Here is a 27,663-nt window from a genome sequence, read left to right as displayed (position 1 = left end):
TCCCCCACTCTGCCAGCGCCCAGGAGGGGTGGACCCACAGCCCAGGGAGGCAGAAAGCGCGGGCGGGCAGGCGTGGGGGCTGGGCCGGGACTGCCGGGCTGGTGTCCTCGAGGCTCCGGGCGACCCAGGTGCGGACCCCACCCCCGCCACGGAAGGGGCGGTTCACGCCCAGCCGGGAGCTGGGAGGGGGCTGCGCGGCGCTGCCTGTGCGTCCCTCACCGCCGCCCCCGCCTCCTCCGCGCCCCGCGCCCCGCGCCCAGCTCTCCAGTCGGCCCCTCTAGCCCTGGCGGCTCCTTTGTGCCGGCCCCGAGCCCGCCCCCTCGGGCCGAGTCCCCGCCCCTCGCGCTGGCGATTGGCCACCCGGGCTGCTAGAGGGCGGGGCGCACGGCCGCCCGGGCGCGGTATATAGTAAAGGTAGGGCGGGCGCAGCCAATTCCTCGGCTCGTGGCGGGCGTGCCGGTGGCGCCCCGCAGTCCGCTTGTCTGTCCTTCCCTCTCTGAGTCTCCTGCCCCGGGCCTGTCTCTGTAGAGGTCAAGGGAGGCGGGGGCCCAGCACACGTCCCCAGCGGCAGCGGGAGGGGCAGCTGCGGGTTTGCGGAGCCCCCGACCCCCCAAGGGCTAGAGGAGCGCTCGGCGGACCAAAGAAAGCCCGCGAGCGGCTGCGCGCCCACCAATAGGTGCGGGGCTCGGAGCCGCGCAGCCTGCGCCGTCCCTCCCTCCGCCCCCGCCCCGCCGCCGCCGCCTCCCCCTCCTCCTGCTCCTGCCTTGGCTCCTCTGCCGCGCGTCTCGCACTCCGAGAGCCGCAGCGGCAGCGGCGCGTCCTGCCTGCGGAGAGCCAGGCCGGAGAAGCCGAGCGGCGCAGAGTACGCCAGGGCGCGCGCCGCAGCCACCCACCCTCCGGACCGCGGCAGCTGCTGACCCGCCATCGCCATGGCCCGCGGGAAAGCCAAGGAGGAGGGCAGTTGGAAGAAATTCATCTGGAACTCAGAGAAGAAGGAGTTTTTGGGCAGGACCGGTGGCAGTTGGTGTAAGTACGGGGTCCGCAGCTCCCGGCCGCCGCGTCTGATCTTTCCCGGGCGGCGCATCCCCTGCGCAGGCTCCGCGGCCGGTTCCGCACCCGCCGCGCTGGCCGGGGTGGCGGGGGCGAGGGTGGTGGACGCTGCTGGGTCGCGCCGGCCTGGGTTTGCAGTCCTGTGTGGAATGCGGAGTCCCCAGAGTGGGGCGCAGAGTCGGGGCTGCAACACGACAGGCGGAAGGTTATGCATATCGTAGCGATCTTGGCTTGGTAATTGGCAGTCTTTCCCACCGTGCATCGGTTGAGCCCTTTTCTTCTGGGAATGGTCAGGCTCTGCGAGACTACATTTGTCTCTCCCGTGTCCTGAGTCCTTAAAAAAAAAAAATGAGATCTAGGGTCTTGAGAGAACCTCGTGAGGTAATGGGATCTAATGCAGACGAGGTTGTGTGTTACAGCATCTTTCTTCTAGTCTAAATACGTACCTCAAAAGAGAGGAAGGAGAAGGATGGAGAGGATACATCCACACTGTAGTATTTCACAGCGATGGCTAAGGGTTTCCCTCCATGACCTCCCCTGGAGTCATCACCACCCAGAAATGGTTCAGTAAGCTCCATTTCAGGACTCCGATTCTTAGCTTTGGCCCGAAACCTGGCAAAGTGGTTGTTTTCAAGGTCTACACGGACAGTTGTGGATCAGTCAGTAGGTTGGGCTGATTATGGTGAAGGGAATATAAACGCAGAGCAGCTGATCTTAAAATATTTTGTGCAGCCTGTTGCTTGGTTGGATAGACTTTTTTCCATCGAAAATTAGATTCCTTGTTTTCAGCCTCTCCGGAAGAGTGACTTTTTTTTTTTTTTTAAAAAAAAGGTCATTTTGAAGGGCAGAGTTGTAGGCGAATCTATAAGAGTCGTGACTGCGTGAGGGAAGGAGGGAGGGAACTCCCCCTGCTGCATCACTGCCCCCTCCTCCTCCAACATCATCATCATCATCATCATCATGACCATCACCACCAGCACCACTAGCACCACCACTGCAGTCATTCAGGGAGTCCTGAACAGAGGCCGATTGGTGTTCCTGGTTGGGAGGATCTGTGGGAATCGGCAGGAGAATGAGTCAGGGAAATAGTGCTTAGCTGACATTTTGAAATGGAAGAAGCTGGAATATATGAATTTTTGTAAAGAAAAAAAAATGCAGCCTGTGAGTCTCTCTTGATTGAAAATTAAAGGGTTAATAATGCATCACACTTCAAGGTTAGTCAAGGTGAAGCCTCTTCCCAAGGTGTTACTGGGAAGCATAGGTATCCCTGAGCCATGGAAAATGTAGTTCTTTAATGGCTTTTAGCTTTTGTTTTATATTTTATTTTTGTGAGACTGTTCTTCATTGAGATTATTGTCATAGTGCCTCAGGCATAAAGGTAGTTTCCTGTGTTTTACTGTGGAAAGGAAAACCTGAAGAACTGTGGGGTGTGTGTAGAATGAACAGCTCCCTGGCAACTCCTTGTAACTTGAGGGAGGCCTGGAAGGTGCACTGCGGTATGGGCACCCTTCTCCCCAGGTTAGCTGGGGCTTCCTTCTCTGGTGGTCTGACCCTGCTGCGTCACAGGGGCAGGGGCTGCATTGACTCTAGGCACATTGTGAAATTTGCCTTCTTGTCTTTTTCCCCTTAGTATAATATGTATCTCTCCTCATTCCAGTTTCATGCTTCTTAGAATAGTACTTGCTTTAGAGGGTAAGGCAGTATGGACTGACTCATTCTTTAAGCCGACATTTAATGGGCAGCACCTCCATGAGAGAGAGAAAGACCGTGTGTGTCAATTTTTATGTCTTGGTTTCCTATCCAGCAAGCTATCAATATGCTGATTTGTGAATGTAGACCGCAGGACTGCTGTACTTGCCTCCTCTTGGCTTCCATGTTCCACGGTACAGGTGCTGGGCTAAAAATCCCCTTTTTGTTTTGTGCTAATATGTCTGCCCCTTTCTGGCAGTGTAAAAACTGTCAGAGCCTCTCTTAGGTAGAAAAGGCGGCAGCAATTACCGTCTCCTACGGAGAAAATGCCCCTTTTTCAGCACTGGGCCCAACATGGATGCCCTTGGGGCGAGGGCAGGATGCCCTTGGCTCGGTTTTGCTTATAGGTAGCTTTTCACCAAGATGGACGCAGGAGACTCGCCTGTCACCTGCTGGAGAAATCACAGCATGCAAATCACTTTGTGCCTTCTACCTTTTTATTAGATTAATACAGACATTGGTAGGTTTTATATTTACAGCTAGGCCTGGATGCCTGCCTGTGACCTTTTGAAGGGTACACACTGTTTGTTTGTTTGTTTGTTTGTTTTTCCAAAAAAATCCCTGTATTACTTTTTTTAAAGGAAGAAAAATTGCGTGAAAGGGAGTTGCCTCTGAAGCCTCTCCGCTCCCCTCACAGTGCCACCCCAGATAGTTGGTGTGACTTGTCTAGCCTTTTTTTTGGCTAGTGGGGAGCCCCTGGTGGCCTGTGTCTGAGTGAGCCACTGCGTAGGCCCCTCTAGTCCTGAGTGCTCCACTCTCTCCCAGTGACCTCACGGCAGTAACTAGGGAGATTTTATCAAGTAACATCTCAGAGCAAAATGGGAAAATTCCTCACTTTTCTTAGGATATCGTGTGGGCAGAATAGAAAGGCTGTCTGTTTCTGAGCTTAATCAGCGTACTTGCAAAATGACTTGTTTTTCCATTGCTCTTATTTGTATTTTAAACTGTAGCCTCAATTATGTACCCTTTTATGTTGTTAGACTTAGGCATCTGGAGTCCAGGGAATGAGTATAGAGATATTTCAGTTGTTCCAAGGGGCACATGTAGGTAAGCTAAGAGCACCAAGATGAGGTGGGGGTGGAGGGCAACAAGAGGAAACTTGAATCAGGGCTACGACAGCTGTCTTGCTGACTGTTACACCAACTCTTGCACCTCTTAGGAGCATTCACTGGAAAAATTTTCCAGATCTCTTGACGTCACAGCGTTGCCATTTGCCTACTGCTGCTTGGATACAGAATGCAGCACTTAACTCTTGTCCTGCGGGGAGGGAGTGATTGAGTTGGGTGCTGTAGTTCTGGATTACACAACCTTTTCTTTCTTCCTTACCTTTGCTTCTGTCTTTGCCTTTTTCCTTGTTATTTGCTTTTGATAGAGGAGAAAAAGGATTATGGTTAAGCATTTTGCTCTGGTTTTGTGTGTTTTGCTTGTTTTAACAGCTCTGTAGCCTGATTTCCCTTAACTATTTAGTGCCTGATAGGAAAGTTGGGCTTTTAAATGTATGGACAGGGCAACAAGGCTAATTCCTGCAGTTGTGTACCCACTCCCTCCCTGGCCCCCTCCTACCACATATACTTCTTTTCAATAATACTGTTTTTCAGTGGCTTTTCCCCAAGTACCCTGGCATTTAATGCATGAGATCTGGACCTTTTTAGCAGTAACCTAAGGCTCCTTTGTGCAGTCATGCTTCTGACTTGATAACCTTACAGTTCACTTGTTCCCTGTTTTGCATTCACATTGAGTTGTTTGGCTGGCACAGGGCTGCCAGGCAATGCCTAGTACAGCCTGTTACTATGCGGCTAATCAGGGAGATAATCCTTGTAAACCAGTAACCGATAGCCACCCTCATTCCCATCTATGTGTTGAGTCTTCTTTTTTTTTTTTGCTTTTGCAGCTATTTCAGCCTCCATCCTGTTATCTTGTTAACTATGAGAAAAAGAAAAAGCAGCCCAGCAAGTCAGTCATTATTCTTGTTCCAGTTCCAGAAGATGGAATTAAAATGTGCTGGTCATTTTCGCTATAGAATTTTCTTTTTTTCCCCTTGTCTTGTCCTCCGAGGGGAAGGAGTGTGCTTTGTTGATAATACAAACCAAAGGGAGAGTGATAGTAAGAAAAACAGGAGGATATCATCACTGGGTTTCTCAGCATTCATTGCTCTGCCATAGCAAAATAACCCTCAGGCATCTGAGCATTTGGAGAAGCAGCAGAGCTTGGATTGTAGTATTTAAATGTCAAGGGATATGCAAGCAAAGAAAATATAGGTCTCTAAGGGAGTATACTGTCATATTTTAAATTCATTGCATAAGCATCCAAACATAGCTCTAGATTTTATAGATTTTATTGGTGATCTTCATGTTTTTTTAATAATTTTGAGAATAAAAAATATGGATACTTTTTTTAAAATTTAGGGAATACAAAATATAAGGATCCTAGTTCTAGCTGAACATTCCTCCTACCCTTAACCACCTCCCATATACACTGCAAGTGGAGGGCTGCCCAGCCTCTCGATTTTTACCCTGTGTCAGTGGGGTGAGGTGCACTCTTGACGTTGGACAAGGAAGAAATCATGGGGCTGGGGGAACCAGGAAGGAAGTTTGTTCATCCGTGGGAAGATTAAACTTTCATTCTGAGCATATGACTGCATCACAGCTTTTTGTTTCTGTTCTTCTTGCAGTTAAGATCCTTCTATTCTACGTAATATTTTATGGCTGCCTGGCTGGCATCTTCATCGGAACCATCCAAGTGATGCTGCTCACCATCAGTGAATTTAAGCCCACATATCAGGACCGAGTGGCCCCGCCAGGTAAAATCCACATGAATAGCTTCATTTCTTTCAGAGATAGCATGGGTGTCACTTTTTCTATTGAGAAAAAATTCTTTGGAAAATTACTCTATAATGTAGTTTTAAAGCAACCATGAAAAGGGAAAAGAGAAACTTCTCTCGGCTGCGGCCAGATGTCCTACCCGCATTGCAGGCAGAGCTCTCACGGGTTGCAGACATCTTATTTGCCCAGTTCTAGAGTGAGGGTGAAGAGTCCCAGTTCTTGGCCCAGGCTGCTACCCACCAGCTATGTGACTGTGAACAGACTGAGTTCTGATGGGGGCCCATGTCTTCTCATTTTTCATATTCTAGGGTTTGGTTAGTGGGATCCTTTCCAGACCTTTTCAACTCTAACAGACATTTTTTTACTTCTTGAGGGGGGCTATGACTCAGATAAATCCTTTTAAAAAAGTCACTTGGGCTCCTGTTTTAAAAGGTGAACTTATTTTTAGAGATGATAAGAAGCTGTGGAATGGGCAGCTACTCACAGGGAGAGGAGCCATGACTTTAGGGGTCTATTGTCCCACCTGCTGTTAATTTGCAGTTTGACCTTGAACAAAGTCACTCTTACTTCTCAATATTTATACCCATTGATTTAATAAGCATCTCATTTGCCAGCTTTCTGGTCCCACTTTGTAGTTTAATTAACTGTCTCCTTTAGCTCTTAAAAACTTGGGTGAACAAAAAGATTATCATAAGAAAATGCAAACTGCCACACGAGTCCCTGCTGTGACTTGGGTGCCATCAGTGTAGAGCTATGCGTGTCCACACCAGTCGTGAAAGGCCCACTGCCATCATGCCTGATGCTGATAGGACAAGGCAGTGGAATAGCCACAAATGTGAATTTACCATCTGGCTGTTGTAAAAATCATTGTCTGGAGGACCTAGAGAGAAAGTGTTGCATAACTTCCGGGTTCTCACTTATGAATGACCTTGAGGCTGCTGCTGAGGGGTGGCAATGACTTGTCCCTTCTCTGCTTTCCCTTGGCAAAGGTTTAGTAACAGCTGTATTTAGGTGACAATCTTCAGATGATCTACGTGGCCCTGAGCAGCCTAGATCAAGGGCCACTGCCTGCCACAGACTTTTCATGCCCACCTCCTTGAATGTGGGAAGGATTCACAGAGGAAGATCTTCAAAATACGGAGGTGACAAGCATTGTTGTGTAGCCCTAAGTCAAATAGTTCTCCACTGTGAGAAAAACTCAAAATATTTCCAGATAAATTTAGATCTGAGGGATTGGGGAAGTGGAAAAAAAAAATCACGTAAGTAAATAACATGACTTAAACCTGCTTAATAATCCAGTTTCCAGCAACTGTTTTCCACAAGAGGTGGGTCTGTGGAAAGGTTGAAGCAAGAATTCTGGAGTATGCAGAGAAGCTGAAACATGTTTTACGTTGGGTTCGGTGATAGGGAAGCATTGTGTCTTTTCATGTCCTCTTCTACTAGAACTCTTGTGGTACCATTAGTCGTAATTTTAATTGGTGCAGATATTTTGTTTTTGTTCTTTGTTTTGCCATTTAAAAGTTATTCTTCCATCATGATGTGATTTTATGATTTTTTTTTTTTTGAGACAGAGTTTTGCTCTGTCACCTAGGCTGGAGTGCAGTGGCGCAATCTCGGCTCATTGCAGTCTCCGCCTCTCAGGTTCAAGCGATTCTCCTGTCTCAGCCTCCCAAATAGCTGGGATTACAGGCATGCACCACCATGCCTGGCTAATTTTTGTATTTTTAGTAGAGACAAGGTTTCACCATGTTGGCCAGGCTGGTCTCGAGCTCGTGACCTCAGGTGATCCACCCACTTCGGCCTCCCAAAGTGCTGGGAGGTGTGAGCATGAGCCACCATGCCTGGCCTGCTGCTGTTTTATAATTCTTATACTCGAAGCCAAATACGACTACAAAGTCAAATATTTTCTTCAGGAAATTTCCTAGATTAAAAAAAAAATGGTCCTTGACTATATAAACTTTGAGGAGTCAGCCTTTAATAAAACTAAAAATTCTCTTTGTGCCCTTTGCAGAAAGGAAAATTTAACTTTGGAAAAGAAATAGCCAAAGTGCCTGACCTTGTAAGGACTTGGAAATGACCTTGCCTGTAAATCAACTGGCTGAAGTGCTCAGTCCTTTCCAACACCCTCTCACTGTGCCTCCCTTCCCTTCCTTCCATCCCCTTCCTAAAAGACATGTTCTTAGTACCTATATTTAGTGTGCTCACAGCAGTTGGACTGACCTGACAAACCCTGACTTCTCCAAAGGAATGCTGGTGGCTCATCTTGGAAAAATGCATTCCTGTCCTGTGGTCTGAGTCACAGGAAAAGTCCTCAGTCCTCCATCTTCCTTGTTCTTTGGCCTGGTAATTTCTGTCTCTTCTTTTCCTCATCCCTTCCCCCATCACCTTTCAAGAGAGTCTAGGCCAGGCCTCTCCTCTTCACCTGCCTTACTCTGTGGGGTTTTTCGGGGGCCTTTACCAAGGGAGATGACATTCATATGAAAATGACAGTAACTTTGATCAGGCCAGGCCAGCAGAGTGCCGAACCTTGATCAAGCCTGGCCAGCAGAGTGCCGGCTGCCGCAAAGTGCAGCCCTTGGGCCACCCCTTATGGCCCTGTGTTGTTGCCTGAGGGATCCTAACTGGACCCTCCTTGGCATTTTTCAGAGTACATATTAGAAGTTTGTATTTTGCATAGGAAGTAACTCCTTAAGTATGCAGACAAACAATGTGTTTAAGAATACCCTGACAATTTTTTGGCTTCACATTAGTATTTTTAAAGCCTCCATTTTCATGTTAGTTAAAGAGGGAAAACTGTAAATTTGAGTTAGATACACCTAGTGGGTGTGAAAGTTTGCATGTGATTTAAAGATAAAAGGACTTACTAATAATATTATCAGCTGAATTTGAGGCATGAATGCAAATCCAGCCTGACTGGGTATTGACTGCCCTTTGTACACCGGAATACCTTGTAGTTGGATCTCTTCTCAATAACGTGTGAATGTGGCCATATCAAGCAGTGGCAATTGTGCAGTGAGTGTATTTGGGCCTGTATGGCGATAATATTGGATAAACTGAGAGGCCAAACATGAAATCTCAGAGGAGAAACTAAACTACAGAATGGAAGTGAAATGTAAGAAAAAATGGTGAACGTGTACAGCTTCTTGGCCCTGAACAATGGTGGCCGTTTAATGCACGTGATATTCCTTACAAAGTCGTGTTGCAGCCGGTGTGATAGCTCATGCCTGTAATCCCAGCACTTTGAGAGACTGAGGCAGGAGGATCCTTTGAAGGCAGGGGTTCAAGACCAGCCTGGGCAACATAGCAAGACCCCATATCCACACACACACAAAATTTTTTTTTAAGTCTCCTATTAAAAAAAAGGGGTGGGGCCAGGTGTGGTGACTCACGTCTGTAATCCCAGCACTTCCGAGGTGGGCGGATCATGAGGTCAGGAGATCGAGACCATTCTGGCTAACACAGTGAAACCCCGTCTCTACTAAAAAATACAAAAAATTAGCCTGTAGTAGTGGCGGGCGCCTGTAGTCCCAGCTACTCAGAAGGCTGAGGCAGGAGAATGGCGTGAACCCGGGAGGCGGAGCTTGCAGTGAGCCGAAATTGTGCCATTGCACTCCAGCCTGGGTGACAGAGCGAAGACTCCATCTCAAAAAAAAAAAAAAGAAAAGAAAAAAAGGGGGATGGGGAATCATATGCTCTGTGAGAACTAAATGAGATGATAAACATATATAAAGCAAATAGTACTTTATGGTGGCAAAACCAATGGTATGAAATGTAGGGTAGCTGTTGAGAGTAACTTCTGTTTTTTTCTTTCTTTTTTTTTTTTTCGAGAGGGAGTGTTGTTCTGTCACCCAGCCTGGAGTGCAGTGGCATGATCTTGGCTCACTGCAACCTCCACCCCCTGGGTTCAAGCGATTCTCCTGCCTCAGCCTGCCGAGTAGCTGGGGCTACAGGTGCGCGCCACCATGCCCAGCTAATTTTTGTATTTTTAGTAGAGACGGGGTTTCACCATGTTGGTCAGGTTGGTGTCAAACTCCTGACCTCTGGTGATCCACCCGCCTCGGCCTCCCAAAGTGCTGGGATTACAGGCGTGAGCCACCACACCTGGTCCAGGGTTTTTATAGCCCTATCTTTCTACTAGAAGCAGCAGTCTCTTCTTTTTGGACACTGAATTTCCAGATATGACAGGGATGCTTTGCACACCTAGATTTTCATGGAGTGAATAAAACCTTAGCTTTCCATGAAAATGTTTAAGAGACATTTGGGAAACATGTTTTTACAAATTTTAAAGTGAATTTAAATGGCATTGTATTTGTTGTGCAGTCTCTCCCTTTAACAAACCCACGCTTGTTGGGTTAGCCCCTGCCAAGCTTTTCTCCAGAGGAGACCCTCTTAGGCAGTCCTGCAGTGCTGCTCTGCAGCATCACTTCTCATCTATTGATGCAGTTGGATCTGGGGAGAGACGCAGCAATTAGCTGTGCTGGAGAGGGCTGAGCAGGCACAGGCACGCACACCCACATGCATGCCCACGGACATGCAAGCGTGCACACACACGCACGCTCATGGATATACACCCACACTCAGGCTTACCAAGCCCTGGCCCTGATTTGACCCTGATTGCCTTGCTGCCTGCCCAGTGGTGTAATGGAAAAGTCTCTTCTTCACATCCGCCGTTGCCCTTCCCCCACTCCAGGCTCACTTAGCAACAGTGGAGTGAAATGAAGGTCACTGTGTGTCAATCGGTGGGTCCGGGAGATTCCCAGCTGGCTTGCTTCCTGGTAGGCAGGTATGAATGTATGCTGCTGTTCTCTCTTTTCAGGTTGTGGGTGGCTGTTTGTTTAGCTCTGAAGTATAGACGGCTCAGTGCTAGCAGACACATTTTCAAAGGGTCATATTCTTGGCTTGTTGGTAGCCAGAATCGGGCAGGAGAAGTGGGGTGGATGCAGACCACACTGGCACCACCAGCAGTTTCAGTTTCATCTTGATTGTAAAGAGGAAATATCTAATCTTAAAACTCATTAGGGGCCTGGCACAGTGGCTCATACCTGTATTCCCAGCACTTTGGGAGGCCGAGGCAGGCGGATCACCTGAGGTCAGGATTTTGAGACCAGCCTGGCCAACATGGTGAAACCCCGTCTCTACTAAAAATACAAAACTTAGCTGGGCGTGATGGCAGGCGCTTCTAATCCCAGTTACTTGGGAGGCTGAGGCAGGAGAATCACTTGAACCCAGAAGGCGGAGGTTGCAGTGAGCCAAGATCGTGCCACTGCACTCCAGCCTGGGCAACGAGAGCAAGACTCCATCTAAAAAAACAAAACAAACAAAAAACCCATTAGGGTTCAAGCCATTATCATTCAATCTCAGCTTGATTAAGTAAAATTCGTGAGAAGTCATTATGTCAGTCTCAGGATACCTAATTTTTTCCCCCCCGCAAACTACCTCATACCTGTATTACTATCTCTCACTCACATTTCAAAGGAGAAATAAGGGGAAATTAGAAACATTTGGCTTCCTTATACTTTGGAGGGATTGTTAGTGCAAAGTGCCAGTAAGGTGTTTCCAGTTAGAATACACTGCTTTGTAATCTCTCAGCTGACAACGATGTATCTGTATACACCCAGCTGTCTCTCACTTTCCCTCTTCTCCTCCCTTCCCACCCTCAAATGGATCGTGCCTACCTGGTCCCAGAATTTGTGGATGAATTAGCATTGGTGGCAATTAGATTTCCAAAAGCTACTGCCCAGCCTTATGACTTGGTAAAGGGTTTGTTGGGGGGAACTCTGTTTGGCTTCAACAACTCAACTACCCAGGTGGTGATTTCTTTATTTCTAAAGACAAGGGTACAACTACTAAGTCATCTTTTGGGTACACAGGAAACCTAATGATTTACTTTAAAATGTTCTTGGAGCCACAGAAAAACAGATCTTACATTGTATGCCCATTGTATGATGAGTAAGCAGAACAGAGACCTGATAAGTAGGAAGGACCAGGTAACAAATCTGTGGGAGTGATGGTGGGGGAAAAAAAAAAAGCCGGATTTGTGAAGCTTCATTTAAGGATTTTTTGCTGCATTCACCCAAGGGTCATAGAAAGTGGTGTGGAAAGAGCAGTAGCCTGACAGGTCCACTTCTACCATAAAATCTGATGGGGTTATTGGACTGGTTGCTCTTAACTGTTGGTCAGTGCTCTCATGCTAGTAATCTGATGACCAGCTGGTCTGTCGGATGTAGTCAAGACTAGTGAGAAGCTGGGGAGATGAAGGGAACAGGGATGTATCATCCAGCTTTTTTCCACATACATGCATGAGTAGATCTTATCAAATGTCATGTAGAATGCAGTGTCTTACTTCAGGATGTTATTTAACAAATGTTATGTTTTATATCTAGATAAGTCAAATATACTATATGTACTTGCTCTTCAGTTTGGCCTTGAGCATAATTAATGTAAAATACTAGGATTTATCTATTTGTTTATATTATTCTTTTATAAAAGTGGCACCTTTCCTTTATTGTATTAAGAATAAGCACAATTATGAGCTATACAAAATACCAAGGATTTGCCCCTGTGGAATATGCATTTTTAAAGATAGGTCATCTGAACTAAATAACTCCCTGCTTGCCTGAAAGTGAATATACAGCCACAGGAAGAAGAGGACGGATCAGAGAAGAGCCTAAATCAGAGTTCATGGCATTTAGCTTAGACAGGAAGAATGATTTCTTTACCCTAAGTGTTGGTAAACATCCAGATTGGCTGTAGAGACAGTCCAGGGATTCATTTTTCTAAGACTTTGTAAAGGGAGCAGATTCTGAGTGTCGGGAGGGTGTGAATGTGACCCTGCCTGCAGGCAGGGAGATTTATTCTTTGCTAATCTCAGAGCCTGAGTCTGGGAGCCGGAGGCAGAAGGTGAGTCAAAGGTGGCTAGTTTCCAGAAAGTGCAAAGGCGCCTTTTTTCCTGTGCCTCTCCCCTTACTTTGCTAGGTAAGTTGATACCAACCCACAGATGTAAAACAAAAATAAACACAAAACAAAATCCAGAAATATCTTAGGTCCTACAGAGTGGCACTTAAAGGAGAAATTTCTATCTCATATATGTGCGTATGCATACATATGTGTGTGTTTATGTGTACATGTGTGAGTATGTATGAATTCATACCTCTATTTTTTTTTAAATTGGAAATTACTTTTCAACTCGGAATGTATAGGAGACGCATGATTTGTGCATGGCTACATTCGAAAGCATTTCTTTGCTTCCTGTGCCGTTCTCAGTCATATGGGTACCTTCCTGGAGGTTTCCATGGGAAATGATTCCTGTTTAGAGGTTTGATCTACTGATTCATCAGATGTATTAAATGACAGGTGCAAGCAGCTGTGCATTTGAATAACTTACAAGGTTGAAATGGCTACATTCTAGTTTAAATACTTTAAACTTACATGTAGATTGAGAAATGATGAACTTGCTACATTATAAACCTAATTAGAAACAAAATCCTTTCCCTCAAGCCTTTTCCCCCTTGTCTCTCCACACTTACTAAAGCTAAACATGGAGGATCTTCCTTATTTCTCAAGAGATGGGGACCAAAGACAGGTAAATATGTCTTTGAAAAGCAAGTGGGAAGCCAAAAGTTTTTAAATCTAAATCTTCTGTAAAGTTGAAATACTCATTGAAAACCAAATATTAAAATTTTACATACCCAGATTATGATTTCTGCCTCTTCAAGTGGCTTTATTAAGTAATGATATATAGCTTAAGGCAAATGATCCTATCAGAACAAAGCTGTCTCTAGAGCTCGGGGTGGTTAATGTAAATTCAAGTTTAGAAGACCGGAGAGGGAAAAGGTTAGATTTGTTTCCTGGAATATAACTTGAAATTGCATGCCAGCGATTGGGTGTTCTGTTGTCTTTGGCCCTCTGGGAATTACCACTGCAAACAGAGCTCATCCTTGTCCAGAGTCATAACTAACAACTTTAAGAAGTGGGCAGTAGAAAGAGGGGCATGATGGGAGAAAGTGTCTGGTCTAGTGTGAAATATGACTCATGAGAACTCCAGTCAGCAAGGTGAGATTTGTGCAGCCCTTGGAGAATGTCATGGTTGGAGAATTTGGGTGTGGCCTCAAAATACAGATGCTCTTCGATTTAGGATGGGGTTATGTTCCAATAACCCATTGTAAGTCGAAAATACCGTGAGTCAAAAATGCATTTACTAACCCTGCTAAACCCACTGTGAAGTTGAAAAATCGTAAGGCAAACATTGTAAGTTGGGAACTGTCTGTAATAATTACCAAATCCAATCCCATTGCTTTCTATCTCTTCTTAACAGTCTGATAATTCTTAAGTAAATGATTTAAAGGATTTGGACATCCTTTCAAAGGTCTTTCATCTTTCTCTTGTGAGTATCTAGTTGCTTTAGATAAATAACTTGAGAAGAGGAATGTTTCTAATGTTTGGAGAAGACCTCATCAAAAACTGTCCTAATTAAGACTACCCAGAACAGAACAGACCCGGGGGCTGATCTGTGGTGATTTCCAGGATAAGTTCTCAGGCCATCAGGCTTCGGATAAAGAAAAGAGAGGAGGCAGAGATAGTGGGTGATGGAGTGAGAGAGAGACCGTGCGGAAATGTGAGGAAAGAGAGCAGAAGAGCTACTAAGGAGGCAGCGGCCACTTGACTGTGGTGTGGCCTTCTGGACATTTGTTTCTGTATGTAGTAAGTATGTGTGAGCTGATTGCATGACCTAAACCCAGACCGTCTGTTTTTTTACTGGAAGTGACGTTTGGATCAAAAGCTCTGTGTCTTAAAAGGATGGTCATTAAGGCTTATGTTAGTTACTACCATCTAAGACCCCTCAGACTCCAGAGGGAAACATGAGCTCACAAAAGAGAGTAAGACATGACTGAGCTTTCTGGGGTTTATCTGTCATTCCTCGGCTCCTTCTACCAAGGTTCTCTGTTACTTAAAATGGAAAGGACAGGGCAGAGTCTTTGGCCTAAGGTCTAATCCAGCTGGGCAAGTCACAGGGTTCTAAGACTCCGTGCTTAGCTATCTATGTTTCACCCCTTGCTTTCTTGGTTTCACTAGTTTCTGATGCTTCTGTAAGAGCAAAGTCAAGATTCTTCAAGCAGCCTGCATCTATGTTTCCCTCACAAAGTAATTATAAACTTGACTGGCTTAGATCATCAGCTATGCTTACTGAAAAATTTGGGCTTTCAGGTTGAAAGGGATGTGATTCCATTACTTGGTTTTCATTATTTCTTATTTGCCCCATCTAGAGAGACATGAGGCCAACTGTGTATATAACTCTCTTCTGGGCCAGTAGTACCACTTCATGTAACAGTAATACCTATTATTTTCACAAATGTGATCTTAGATTTTTTTTTCTTTCTCTTTTTCTTTTCTTTTTTTTTCTTTTTTTTTTTTTGAGACAGAGTCTCACTCTGTCACTCTGTTGCCCAGGCTGGAGTGCAGTGGTGCTATCTCAGCCCACTGCGACCTCTGCCTCTTGGGCTCAAGCGATTCTTGTGCCTCAGCCTCCCAGGTAGCTGGAATTACAGGCATGTGCTACTATGCCTGGCTAATTTTGTGTTTTTAGTAGAGATGGGGTTTCACCATGTTGGCCAGGCTGGTCTCGAACTCCTGGCCTCAAGTGATCCACCCAACTCATCCTCCCAAAGTTCTGGGATTACAGGCATTAGCCACCATTCCCGGCCATATCCTAGATAATTAACAACAGAGGCACTTACAAGAAAGATTTGTCATAGGTCTATGAGTAAACATGAACTTAGTTTTGGTCATAGCACCTAGGCTCCTGGGGAATGCACTAGCCTTATCATTTTGTTAGTAAAGAGCCCAGAGGACTGAGTGAGAGTTGCTGATGTTTTGAGTCTGACACATGTCCCCTGGTCACTTTTAATAGTGGAGAACGTGGACTTGACATCATGAAGGAATGAAAAGCGCTCAGCATAATACCTCCTCCTGTTCTTACTCTCCTTTTTTTGTGTGGGAGAATCTGAGAAATGGCATCACCATTCCTCATACTCATATCAAAGTAATGGAACCTTGAGCAGCCACTGGAAGAGAGAATGCAGGCAGCCAGAAAGTGAGAGGCAAACCACTGGAGAGGCTCACTGAAGCCAGGCGAGGGAGAACAAGGATGTTTGTGACACTCGCTTCGCAATCCAGGTTTTACCATGTTTACTCTCAACATGACCTTCTAGGGTCACTCCTCCTTTCAGCTTATTAGGTGAGACCCTCCAAATCTCAGTATCAGGCTTGTTTATATTTTGGCTTTTGCTGCATCCGGCCCTCTGCTGATGGACTGCAGCTTGCATAATTGTTGTTTATCACACCAATGTCCCTACGGTCCCCTGGCTGTGGTTCTTCCCCCCACCTTCCCTGAAGGTCAGATGAGATCCCTCCTTGGTTTCTGACATTTGATCTCCTTCATTTGTGTAGCCATCCACCACCCTCCTGCCTTGTCTTTCCCAAGCCTGGAAACACTGTTTAACCTTGTGTACATGAGTCCATTTCTGTTCCTGACCCCCAAACACCACACAGAATACTTGGAGGAGGTTCCTGCAGACCTCCTGCCCGAGCGATGCACAGGCATTTGTCTCTCTCTCTGGCTGCCTATGCACTGGCTCTTCGGGTGGCCCCTCAGCATGACCATCCCTCAAGGCTCCATTCCCTCCTGACTCCAGGATTCTCCCATTCTAAATTTTGTTGAGCCTCTGGCTTTGGGTCTGCTGGTGTACTTCCCCCAGGTCCAGGCAAGTCACCTTGACTTAAGTGTCTTATATACAACTCAAACCAGGAGTGACCCTTCCTACCCGACTTCCCCATTTCACTGGGTAACTCTGTTTACCATTGCTGTCTCAAGCATTAACTATCTGTGGAAGCTTCTGCTCACCTTTATTTTTGCAGGTATCTCTTCTCTTTACAATACTGCTGTTTTGCACCATAAATGATCACAATGCCAATTTTAACATAGAAAAAGATTGTTCAGGGTATATTTAAATTGCTTTAGAAATACTAAAAATTATGGCTTGTAGGCATTTTTACAAAATTTTAAACTGTAATCTGTGTTTATTTTAAACTGAAGATTTTTATGAGCAAATTCTACTTCCCGTTTGATTCATTTCTATCACTGTTGAAATTTTTGTCCCCCAAAATTCTTCAGGTTCTACATCATCCTTTTCAGGATGATTTTTTTTTTTTTAATTGCGATAGGGTCTTGCTAGGTTGCCTTGGCTGGTCTTGAACTCCTGGGCTCAAGCGATCCTTCCATCTCGGCCTCCCAAAGTGCTGTGATTACAGGCATGAGCCACTGCACCTGGCCTGAAGATGATTGTTAATGTCCTTAAGTCCTTTGCCCTGGGCACCCCTGTACCTTGCTCCAGTGATTACTTGTCTTCCTCACTATCCCTTCCATTCCTCTAGGGAACTACATGTGTGAAAAAGCATATCTATACAACCCCCTGAGCCCACCTCGTTATGTAACCACTTTTAAAGCATCCTCAATTACTAGAAAGAATAGCATTTAGTCGAACCTTACTGATGCCTGCTTCTCAAGCCCTACAAATGGTGCTGCACTCTAGTTATCACTTCCACATTCGTTAACGTCGTTGTCTTCATATCTGAGTCACTGTTGCCATTCTCAGATTATAATTTCCTAGAGAAGCAGTTCTAAGCCAAGGGTGTTTAAAGATCTTTTCGTACTTATTAAACAGATTCTCAAATCTCTTTCTTAGAGATTAGGATTTTGTAGGTCTGGAGGGGAGTCTCTGAGACTGCATGTTTGACAAGCCCCTAAATGATGGTGACATAGGCGCTATCCTGACCTGCTGGGAGGTGGGGGTGGGAAGCCAGGGTAGAGTCACTTACCAAGGATTGTGATGATGTACCCCCTTATGGGCCCCACACAGAGAGGGGAGATCTGGGAGTGAGGATTAGAATCAGGTTGCCAGATTTAATAAATAAAAATACAGGGTGCCCACTTAAGTTTGAATTTCAGATAAACTATATATCTATCTCTCTCTCCATATATATTTATATCTCTATCTATCTATATATATAGATTTTTTTTTTTTTTTTTTTTTGAGATAGAGTCTCACTCTGTCACCCAGACTGGAGTGCAGTGGCACGATCTTGGCTCACTGCAACCTCCGCCTCCCGGGTTCAAGTGATTGTCCTGCCTCAGCCTCCTGAGTAGCTGGAATTACGGGTGTGTGTCACCACGCCTGGCTAATTTTTGTATTTTTAGTAGAGACGGAGTTTCACCATGTTGGCCAGGCTGGTCTCAAACTCTGGATCTGAGGTGATCCACCCATCTTGGCATCCCAAAGTGTTGGGATTATAGGCGTGAGCCACCATGCCCGGCCTCAGATAAACAATAATTTTTAAATGTAAGTGTGTCCCACATAGCATTTGGGACATACTTATATTAAAAAAAAAAAGTTCTTTGCTTATCTAAAATGCAAATGTAACCGGGCATCTTTTATTTGGCAGTCCTACAATAAAATGCAGTTGTGATGGACTTTTCCAACCATTGCTCCTGAGTAGTGCTGTGTAGTGTGGTTCACATACCCATCTAGGAAGTCTCATGAAGGCAGAGGCTTTTGGATATTAAAGAATGTAACAGATTTTTAGAAATTGCAAACCCAAGGCATATGGATTTTGAATTTTATCTGACCGGCACCGACATGCTGAGACTTTCGGATTGGAAAGCATTTGTGGTTACTGTATGTATGTCCCAAATTCTTCCCGTTTAGGTTAAAAGATCCAAAGAAATATCTTGGTTAGGTAGGCTTGAGTCTAGAGAATTTGGAATGGTTATACATTTACTGACAATAAGGATTATAAAAGAAGACCTGTGTGTCCAAGGCTTACATGCAATTAGGGAGGGCAAAGCCACCTGCACACAATGCTAGCCAGCAGGGTATTTTAAAAAACTGTGCACGTTGGGGTACTAGAAACATAATGAGCTTTGGAGTACAGCACACCTGGGTTGGAATTCTGGTTCTACCACTTTCTGTGCAGCCTTGGCCCAGGTACTTAACCTTTCAGTGCAAGCAGTGTTGTCATTCATAAAATGGAGGTGATGCCTACCATGAAGTGTTGCTATGGAAATTAACTGATCTGTGATATTAAAGCATAGTCATTGGTACCTGGGGTTACCTAATCTAAATGCCAGAGGAGTGATTTCACAAGGGAGGCAAGACCCTTTCTTTTTAGCCAAGTGGAGTTAGCAAAGTATGTTTTGTATGTGGAAAGTCTACTTTTGAATTGTTTTGGTTTCTGCCTTCATACTAATGATTTTCTCTTTGCCTGGTCTAGGATTAACACAGATTCCTCAGATCCAGAAGACTGAAATTTCCTTTCGTCCTAATGATCCCAAGAGCTATGAGGCATATGTGCTAAACATAGTTAGGTTCCTGGAAAAGTACAAAGATTCAGCCCAGAGGGATGACATGATTTTTGAAGATTGTGGCGGTAAGTAGACTGATTGTATATGTTTGTGGCTAGTTTTCTTTCTCTTTAATTCTTATTTCCTACTTCTATTTTTTGTTTAATGATCGAGAGATAATCCTGAAATAATGAAAGATTGAACTCTGGCCATATTTAGAGACTTTTTTAAAAAAAAGCAGGAAGACACAATGAAAAACAGTATAGCCTCAAGTATGACTGCTTTCTGCATTGGAAAGGTGTCTTACTTTAAAACACTCCTAGGCACTATTTTTACTATTCAGACCCAAGACAGCAATTATGGTTTTCTTTCTCTTACATCCATTGAAAAGTACAGCTACTTATTTCCTTATCTTCCCCCAAAAAGTTCTCCCTATAGAAGAGTGCACAGGGCCTTCTCTCATCAGAAAGACCTTTTGGTGTGATTAGCTATCACTGCACTGGCATTCATGAAGGAGGATGTATGGTCAGGGTATACTTTTATTGATCCTGGCTGGGATAGATAATGAAATATGTGTTAGGCAGCTGATCGTTTTGGATAAGGAAATGACTTATGAAGGGTAAAGAGAGGCTGTTAGTTTTGTTAAGTCATTGACATGAATACATGTCCTCCCTCTTACTACCTGGACTGTGAATTTTCCAGTCCACGTTCTCATTCTTTCACAAAAAAAAAAACTCGCTGGGTGCAGTGGCTCATGCCTGTAATCCTTGCACTTTGGGAGGCTGAGGAGGGAGGATTGCTTGAGCCTAGGAGTTCGAGACCAACCTGGGCAACACAGTGAGACCCCATCTCTACAAAAAATAAGACGAGTTAGCTGGGTGTGGTGGTGTATGCCTGTGGTCCCAGCTACTTAGGAGGCTGAAGTGGGAGGATCACTTGAGCCTGGGAGGTCGAGGCTGCAATAAGCCACGATCACGCCACAGCACTCCAGCCTGGGCACCAGTGAGAGACCCTGTCTCAAAAAAGTTAAAATTAAAACAAACAAACAAACATAAAACATCTCTCTGAGTTTTACTAGGTAATATCATCCCTTCTGATTCAATTCAAGCATTTACCAACTCCAGTTCTTTATAAGGCAGGCTGTGGCTTGGTCAGAGTATGGGGCGAATTGCCATTTTAAGTTATTTTGGAAATATTTAGTAATTTAAAAGAACATTTTCAGTGTGAATTTTTCTCATTAGAATTTTAATGAGGTTTTCATCTTACTTTGCAGTAATTAAAAGGCCTGAGGGATAATCACGGTGAATCACTTCAAGGAGATAGCCTAAATTCAGACTCTTCACTATTTGAAGGGAAAATAGTTAATTTGTGAACTTAAAAACTATACATAAATTATGGTATTTGCATTATTTTCCTCCAGCATGCTATACATTAACTTTGAATTCTGTATTCACTTGGTCTTTTTCTGGCTTTTATATGAGGATTGAATTAAAAATGCCAGAATAAAATTTCTCAGTCCAGCAAATGCTTAATGCATAGCTTTAAAAGGCAGAAACTCAAATCAAAAAAGCCTGAGCAATATAGCAAGACCTTGGTCTCTGCAAAATTAAAAAAAACTAGCCACAGGGTGGCACACGCCTGTAGTCCCAGCTACTCAGGATGCTAAGGTGGGAGGATCTTTAGAGCCCAGGAGGTTGAGGTGCAGTGGGCCATGATCATGCTGCCACACTCCAACCTAGACCACGGAGTGAGACGCTGTCTCAAAAAAATCCTTAAGTGGTGGTTGAAAAGGAAAATACCAGTTCCTTCTTAAAAATTCTGACCAAAAAAAAAAACTTAGTTCTGAAAATTATTGACAGTCCTTTTGTATTCTGATTATAATATCCTTGTTACTGAGCTAAGCCAGTGTTGACAGTGTGAATGATGCTGCTCGTGCAGTGTGATCCGTCTCCTTTCAGTCTTCTAAATGGCTGAGTAATCCATTATTTAAAAGAAGGGAAATATTGCCAGAGACTAAATATTATGTGCTGATCAAGTACTATGAAGCTTTGGTGTAGGGCCATATACCAGCTATTCCTTTTGGTAAAATATCTTTTAATATGAGTGAAGAGGTCAGAGATGGTTTTCCTGGAGATCTTACTTAATTCAGATCATGCATTAAATGCAGAATAGCATACTCTCAGAATAGTTAACTATGACAAGGAAGAAAGTTTCTTTTTCTTAGAACTGCTAAGGGAATTGCTGGTACAATATAAAAGTTGTGTTTTTATTTTTAGATGTGCCCAGTGAACCGAAAGAACGAGGAGACTTTAATCATGAACGAGGAGAGCGAAAGGTCTGCAGATTCAAGCTTGAGTGGCTGGGAAATTGCTCTGGATTAAATGATGAAACTTATGGCTACAAAGAGGGCAAACCATGCATTATTATAAAGCTCAACCGAGTTCTAGGCTTCAAACCTAAGGCAAGTAATATTTTAAATGATAGAATTTAGATGAGTCATTTACACTAAGTACTTAATTGATCTGAGAAGACAATGTAAGATAGTTTTAAAGTATACTCAGTGCTGACTTTGAAACCTAGCCGGTAGAATAACACCAAAAACTTCTGTATCCACCCTGCAATTCTTTTAGTTAGGGCATTAATCTCATTTTCTAAAGTTAAAGGAATTCTGAGAGGCAAAGCTGCATTCTGAAGTGAGTCTGTGGCCCTTTTCTTAATACTCCTGCTCAGTATCCAGATAACAGTTTCTATAACATAAACTCTTTAAAAAAGTAAAAATAGAAAAATATATTTTTTCCCTGGTGGTCTAGTGGTTAGAGAAAAAAAAAAAGTTTTTTTATTTTTTTACTTCATAAAGAATGGATTTAAAAAAAAAAAAATTTAAAACCACCTGCATGTATAGTATGGTTTTGGTCCTCCTGAAGCCACAAGAACATTTCAAAAAAATTGATAATCCGAAAAAATATTTTTTCTGAATTTTATTGCGAAAGTAGAAGTTTAACATCATCTAGGCTGAACTTTGCTAGCCATGCTGTTGGCTTTTTGTATTACTGCAACTTATAATGGGTAAACATTACTCTGGATCACTGAAAAATGAGCAAATTGCCATTGCTCACCATTTGGTGAGATTATATTCTCCATAAGAATGGAAAATTTATTGTTGTTGTCTGCTTTTGTAAAACTGGTCATTTCATCCTCTCCTCCAGATCATGAATTAATGCTGTCCTTTCCCCTTAAGCCTGGCTTCTTCTGGCAGGTTTCCCCCTAATCACCCATATATGAGCATTGGCATTATGAGTGTTGTTTCTAATTTTGATAGAAATTGACTGCAGTATATTCAGTTATGTGAACAAACTCATTTCATTTCTGAAATCTGGCTCTTTTGTTCATTAGTTTTCTATTGAATGCTATTAATTTATTTCTACAATGCTTGTTACCCATGAATAATATTTTCAAAAGAAAATCAACATAGAGATAAAAAGTTTTGTTAACTGAAGGATGCATCAAAGTTCCTTTATTGGCATCAGAGGCAAAAATGAGTAGGTGGGGATGGATGGTTGCCTGGCTGGCTAGTTTGATGGATTGCTGGCAGAAATTAATGTACGTCTCAACAGGATTTTAAGCTTCTTTCCACATAGACAGGATATAATGGAAGAAAAACAGTGAGAACCATTATGCCAAAATGTATTTGATATTCATACTGCTAGGGAATACTTCACTGAGATCAATCAGCTATTTAGCAGCAAAAGAAATTGTTGTGGCATGGCCAAGAGAAGACTCATCCCATACTTTCTAAGTACTTTGCATTTGACATTACTCATTGTAGACATTGAGTGACATTTGGACCCCGCAGAGGCAGTCTAGTCTATTGTGATTGATTTCTTCCCACATCTTTAGAGTTACTTGGTTCAGTGATAAATTCAGCTACTCTTTCTTTTCAGTCCTTTTTTTCTTTTTTCTTTGGTCTCTACTTGGTTATCCATTGCCACTGCCTAATTCATCACCTTCACCCAAATCTCCAACTATTTTGGAGTTATTTTTGTCAGAGATCAGAGTATCCCAGCATCTCACTATCCTCACCGTTTGAGGATAGATTCTGGCAACTTCCTTTATCAGTAAGCATTTTCTCTACCTATTTTTAAAGACAAATAAATTGCTGGCAGAAACGTCCAAAAGAGTCAAATCTAGATGATCATTTTCTTGCATCCAAAACAGAGTAGTACCAAAATAGTAGTTCCTTCCTGATGTGGAACTAATATTTCATCTGACTTTGATTAGACTCTGTATGTGTTACATCTCACATCAAGACTCACTTGCTGTGCTGATCTGAGTAAGCAAGTGACTGTCTTCCAGCGATGTATGTTCATCACACTTCTGAGATAGATTTGAGCCATGGGTGTAGAAGAGAGGCTCTGGAGATTTCATGACAGCAGTAATTTTCAGACTGTCCTCTGGGTCCCTTCAGTGGATTCACCCCTTCAAGACAACCCTTCCTCTTAGGGCAGTGACACCTCTACCTTTTTTACATATTGGACTTTCCTAAGAAAATTGCAAAGAAACGCTCCTTAAATGGCAGTCTACCCGACTGGAGATTAAAACAACAAAAAAGGAAAGCCTACTTGAAGTCATGCTTGAGGGAAAAGGATGACATTATTTATTCATGACTCAGGAGGAAAGCCCACGCTTTATAAAAACAGAAATGTCAGTCATCTTTCTCATGTAATCTAATCTTAGCAAATAATGAGCATTATATTTTGGGTTGACTTAGTTTTCAGTGTCTTTAAGCAAAGCTTATAATGGGCTTCTATTAAAAGTTCCATTTAGTACTGGGTTGCATCACAGCTTAATTGTAGTCGTTATAAACTTGGGCACTTATTTTCATTTCAACAAAATCACAAACATGACTTTAAATTGGTTACGGGAGTCATTCATTCTGCTGTCCTGATGTATTTTGTTATTTTGGTTGACTTACTGTGACCGGTGTGTACTTGTTTGGACTACAGAGTAGTTTTATTTTTCAGAAACTTAAGAAATCATTTACAATCTACTGATCATAATGGTTTTTATTTTTAGCCTCCCAAGAATGAGTCCTTGGAGACTTACCCAGTAATGAAGTATAACCCAAATGTCCTTCCCGTTCAGTGCACTGGCAAGGTAAAGACAAATTTAGGGTTACTGGGGTGGTGGAAGGGTAGGCAGGGGAAGAGGGGAGAATGAAGCAGACTGTTTAAGTGACAGGTAAAATTTTAATAGAAAAAATAAGAAACATTGCTTTCAAGTATAAGTCTCAGTGAGATGAATTGTAGCTATACTAGGTAAAACTTTTATTTAAAAGAACAGAAAGATGTAATCAGAGTAAGACTCATGTCAGTTTCTCCATTGGCATAAGAAACTCAAATATCTGAATTTAATACATTGGGATATTTGCTTACAGAACTGAGAGGTGAATTAACTCACAGAAGTACTTCTTTCTGGCCCACAGCATGTATTAAAAATTTGGGGCCAACATTAAAAAAATTAATGTCACATAAAAATTTGTGGTTTGGGCTTCTCTTTGAAAAATATTGAAATATCGCCGGGTGCGGTGGCTCACGCCTGTAATCCCAGCACTTTGGGAGGCCGAGACAGGCAGATAATGAGGTCAAGAGTTTGAGACCAGCCTGGCCAACATGGTGAAACCCTGTCTGTACTACACATACAAAAATTAGCTGGGCATGGCGGCGTGCGCCTGTAGTCCCACCTGTAGTCCCAGCTACTTGAGAGCCTGAGGCAGAAGAATCGCTTGAACCCAGGAGGCGGAGGTTGCCGTGAGCCGAGATCACGCCATTGCACTCCAACCTGGGGACAGAGCGAGACTCTATCTCAAAAAAAAAAAAAAGAAAAATTGAAAGACTAAGGTCACAATTAGTGCATGTTTCCTTTAGATCCAAAAACTAATGGACAGTTTAGAGAGAAAGGCAGAACAAAGAAAGGGAGTTCCCAGACAGTGCTAGCACCAAGAAAGGAAATGGAGATTGATTTCTCAACAAGAAAATGAGAGGCAAGTAGTAAACTTTGGAGATAATATCACTAGAAAGATCATCTGCTGGGCCAACAGCAAGGTGTTTCTGACTTTCAATGTTGGCCTTGTTTCTAGGAGGCTGTGTTGGCTTGAAGAATGCTTATTTGGCATTTGACTCAGCTTCCCCATCCATTTGCACATTGAGAATAGTCTCTTCTTAAGACCATTTCTCAAGGCTGCAATGGAATAGACTGAGTAGATGTTCTTTCCTCTCTCAGTAGTTTGCAAACTACTGTGTAGATTGAGTCTTGTTTTTGAGTACACATAGTGATGCATGATGTGAGCCATTAAAATTTCATTTCATTCTGGATTTCAGCGAGATGAAGATAAGGATAAAATTGGAAATGTGGAGTATTTTGGACTGGGCAACTCCCCTGGTTTTCCTCTGCAGTATTATCCCTACTATGGCAAACTCCTGCAGCCCAAATACCTGCAGCCCCTGCTGGCCGTACAGTTCACCAATCTTACCATGGACACTGAAATTCGCATAGAGTGTAAGGCGTATGGTGAGAACATTGGGTACAGTGAGAAAGACCGTTTTCAGGGACGTTTTGATGTAAAAATTGAAGTTAAGAGCTGATCACAAGCACAAATCTTTCCCACTAGCCATTTAATAAGTTAAAAAAAAGATACAAAAACAAAAACCTACTAGTCTTGAACAAACTGTCATACGTATGGGACCTACACTTAATCTATATGCTTTACACTAGCTTTCTGCATTTAATAGGTTAGAATGTAAATTAAAGTGTAGCAATAGCAACAAAATATTTATTCTACTGTAAATGACAAAAGAAAAAGAAAAATTGAGCCTTGGGACGTGCCCATTTTTACTGTAAATTATGATTCCATAACTGACTTGTAGTAAGCAGTGTTTCTGGCCCCGAAGTATTGCTGCCTTGTGTATTTTATTTAGTGTACAGTACTACAGGTGCATACTCTGGTCATTTTTCAAGCCATGTTTTATCGTATCTGTTTTCTACTTTATGTGAGCAAGGTTTGCTGTCCAAGGTGTAAATATTCAACGGGAATAAAACTGGCATGGTACTTTTTTCTTTTCTTTTTTTTTTTTTTTTTTTTTTTTGGCTCTTTCAAAGATAATGGCCCATCGATGAGCATTTTTAACATACTCCATAGTCTTTTCCTGTGGTGTTAGGTCTTTTATTTTTATTTTTTTCCTGGGGGCTGGGGTGGGGGTTTGTCATGGGGGAACTGCCCTTTAAATTTTAAGTGACACTACAGAAAAACACAAAAAGGTGATGGGTTGTGTTGTGCTTGTATTGAATGCTGTCTTGACATCTCTTCCCTTGTCCTCCGGTATGTTCTAAAGCTGTGTCTGAGATCTGGATCTGCCCATCACTTTGGCTAGTGACAGGGCTAATTAATTTGCTTTATACATTTTCTTTTACTTTCCTTTTTTCCTTTCTGGAGGCATCACATGCTGGTGCTGTGTCTTTATGAATGTTTTAACCATTTTCATGGTGGAAGAATTTTATATTTATGCAGTTGTACAATTTTATTTTTTTCTGCAAGAAAAAGTGTAATGTATGAAATAAACCAAAGTCACTTGTTTGAAAATAAATCTTTATTTTGAACTTTATAAAAAGCAATGCAGTACCCCATAGACTGGTGTTAAATGTTGTCTACAGTGCAAAATCCATGTTCTAACATATGTAATAATTGCCAGGAGTACAGTGCTCTTGTTGATCTTGTATTCAGTCAGGTTAAAACAATGGACAATAAAAGAATGAACACATTCCTCATGTGTGTGATTCACTCTTGTCTAAATGTCCCAGCCTGTGACTTCTTTACTTTCCATACCACTAATTATCCAAGATCTTGAAGAAGTATTGAACCTGAAACGGACAAACACATAATTTCTTAGTTCAGACAAATTTTGGTCTTTTCCACTTAACAGAGTCCAAGAGGTTGGTCAGGACTCCAGACACTGGCATACCCCTTCCCAAAGACATTAAGTTAAGTTAATCAATCAGAGGCAGAGAATCGATGAAGCTCCAGTTTGAAGTTCCATTTAAAAACTATCTTGCAGTGCTACTTCACTCAGTTTAGAAAACATGAAGTGTTGGTTCCTGCTTCACTAGACATCATATGTGTTAAAAAAAAAAAAAAAAAGTTGTTAACACTTCAGTTTTTAAAAAATGAGGTTAGGTTTGAGGTTCAGTAAATTAATTAAGGTTCATACCTTGCTTTTTGGTTCAGGGATTGGCCTAAGACCTTATTTAGCTGTATTTAAAAATTAGCCTTACTGTGAAAGAAGATAAAAATCAGCTTTCCAAAAAACATTTTCCAGCTATAATTAAAGATTTAGTATCACTTAACCAACATGGGAAATGCCCACACTAAAATGAGGGCATTGTATTTCTGAAATGGAAACCTTTCACAAAGCCTGTGCAGGCAGAGGAGCTCACACACATCCTTGACGTGGCACTGTGTCTTCAGGGGTGCTGCCCTCTTACAGAGAGACAGACCCGGAGGCCATGGCCGTTTTGGGGAGAAATGCCAGAAACAGCTTCAGTTCCCACCTATTGCTCCATATTTATAATCACACTAATCTATTTCTCTTGTTT

The 27,663-nt window shown here is 43.0% G+C and overlaps 2 protein-coding genes across 7 annotated transcripts in view; one reads left to right on the top strand and one right to left on the bottom strand.

Annotated features, from left to right (window-relative positions):
• Positions 1-899: 899 nt before the first annotated feature.
• Positions 900-26,831, top strand: ATP1B1 (ATPase Na+/K+ transporting subunit beta 1). The gene is given in 6 exon segments (NM_001132587.1): positions 900-1,026; positions 5,471-5,599; positions 18,948-19,103; positions 21,294-21,478; positions 24,091-24,171; positions 25,395-26,831. Coding segments are annotated over 6 exon segments (912 nt in total). The 5' UTR covers positions 900-929; the 3' UTR covers positions 25,659-26,831.
• Positions 26,643-27,663, bottom strand: part of NME7 (NME/NM23 family member 7) — a 231,786-nt gene continuing 230,765 nt past the window's right edge. For all 6 annotated transcript variants that reach the window (XM_054525728.2, XM_024238742.3, XM_054525737.2 and 3 more), the window contains one exon: positions 26,643-26,931. In XM_054525728.2, the coding sequence (XP_054381703.1) occupies positions 26,903-26,931 (29 nt within the window). In that variant the 3' untranslated portion in view covers positions 26,643-26,902. The remainder of the gene's footprint in view (positions 26,932-27,663) is intronic.

Source organism: Pongo abelii, chromosome 1 (genome assembly GCF_028885655.2).
Source record: "Pongo abelii isolate AG06213 chromosome 1, NHGRI_mPonAbe1-v2.0_pri, whole genome shotgun sequence".
Classification (NCBI taxonomy): Eukaryota; Metazoa; Chordata; class Mammalia; order Primates; family Hominidae; genus Pongo; species Pongo abelii.
Note: the sequence above shows the minus strand (reverse complement) of the source record. Positions and strands in the feature narration are given on the sequence as shown.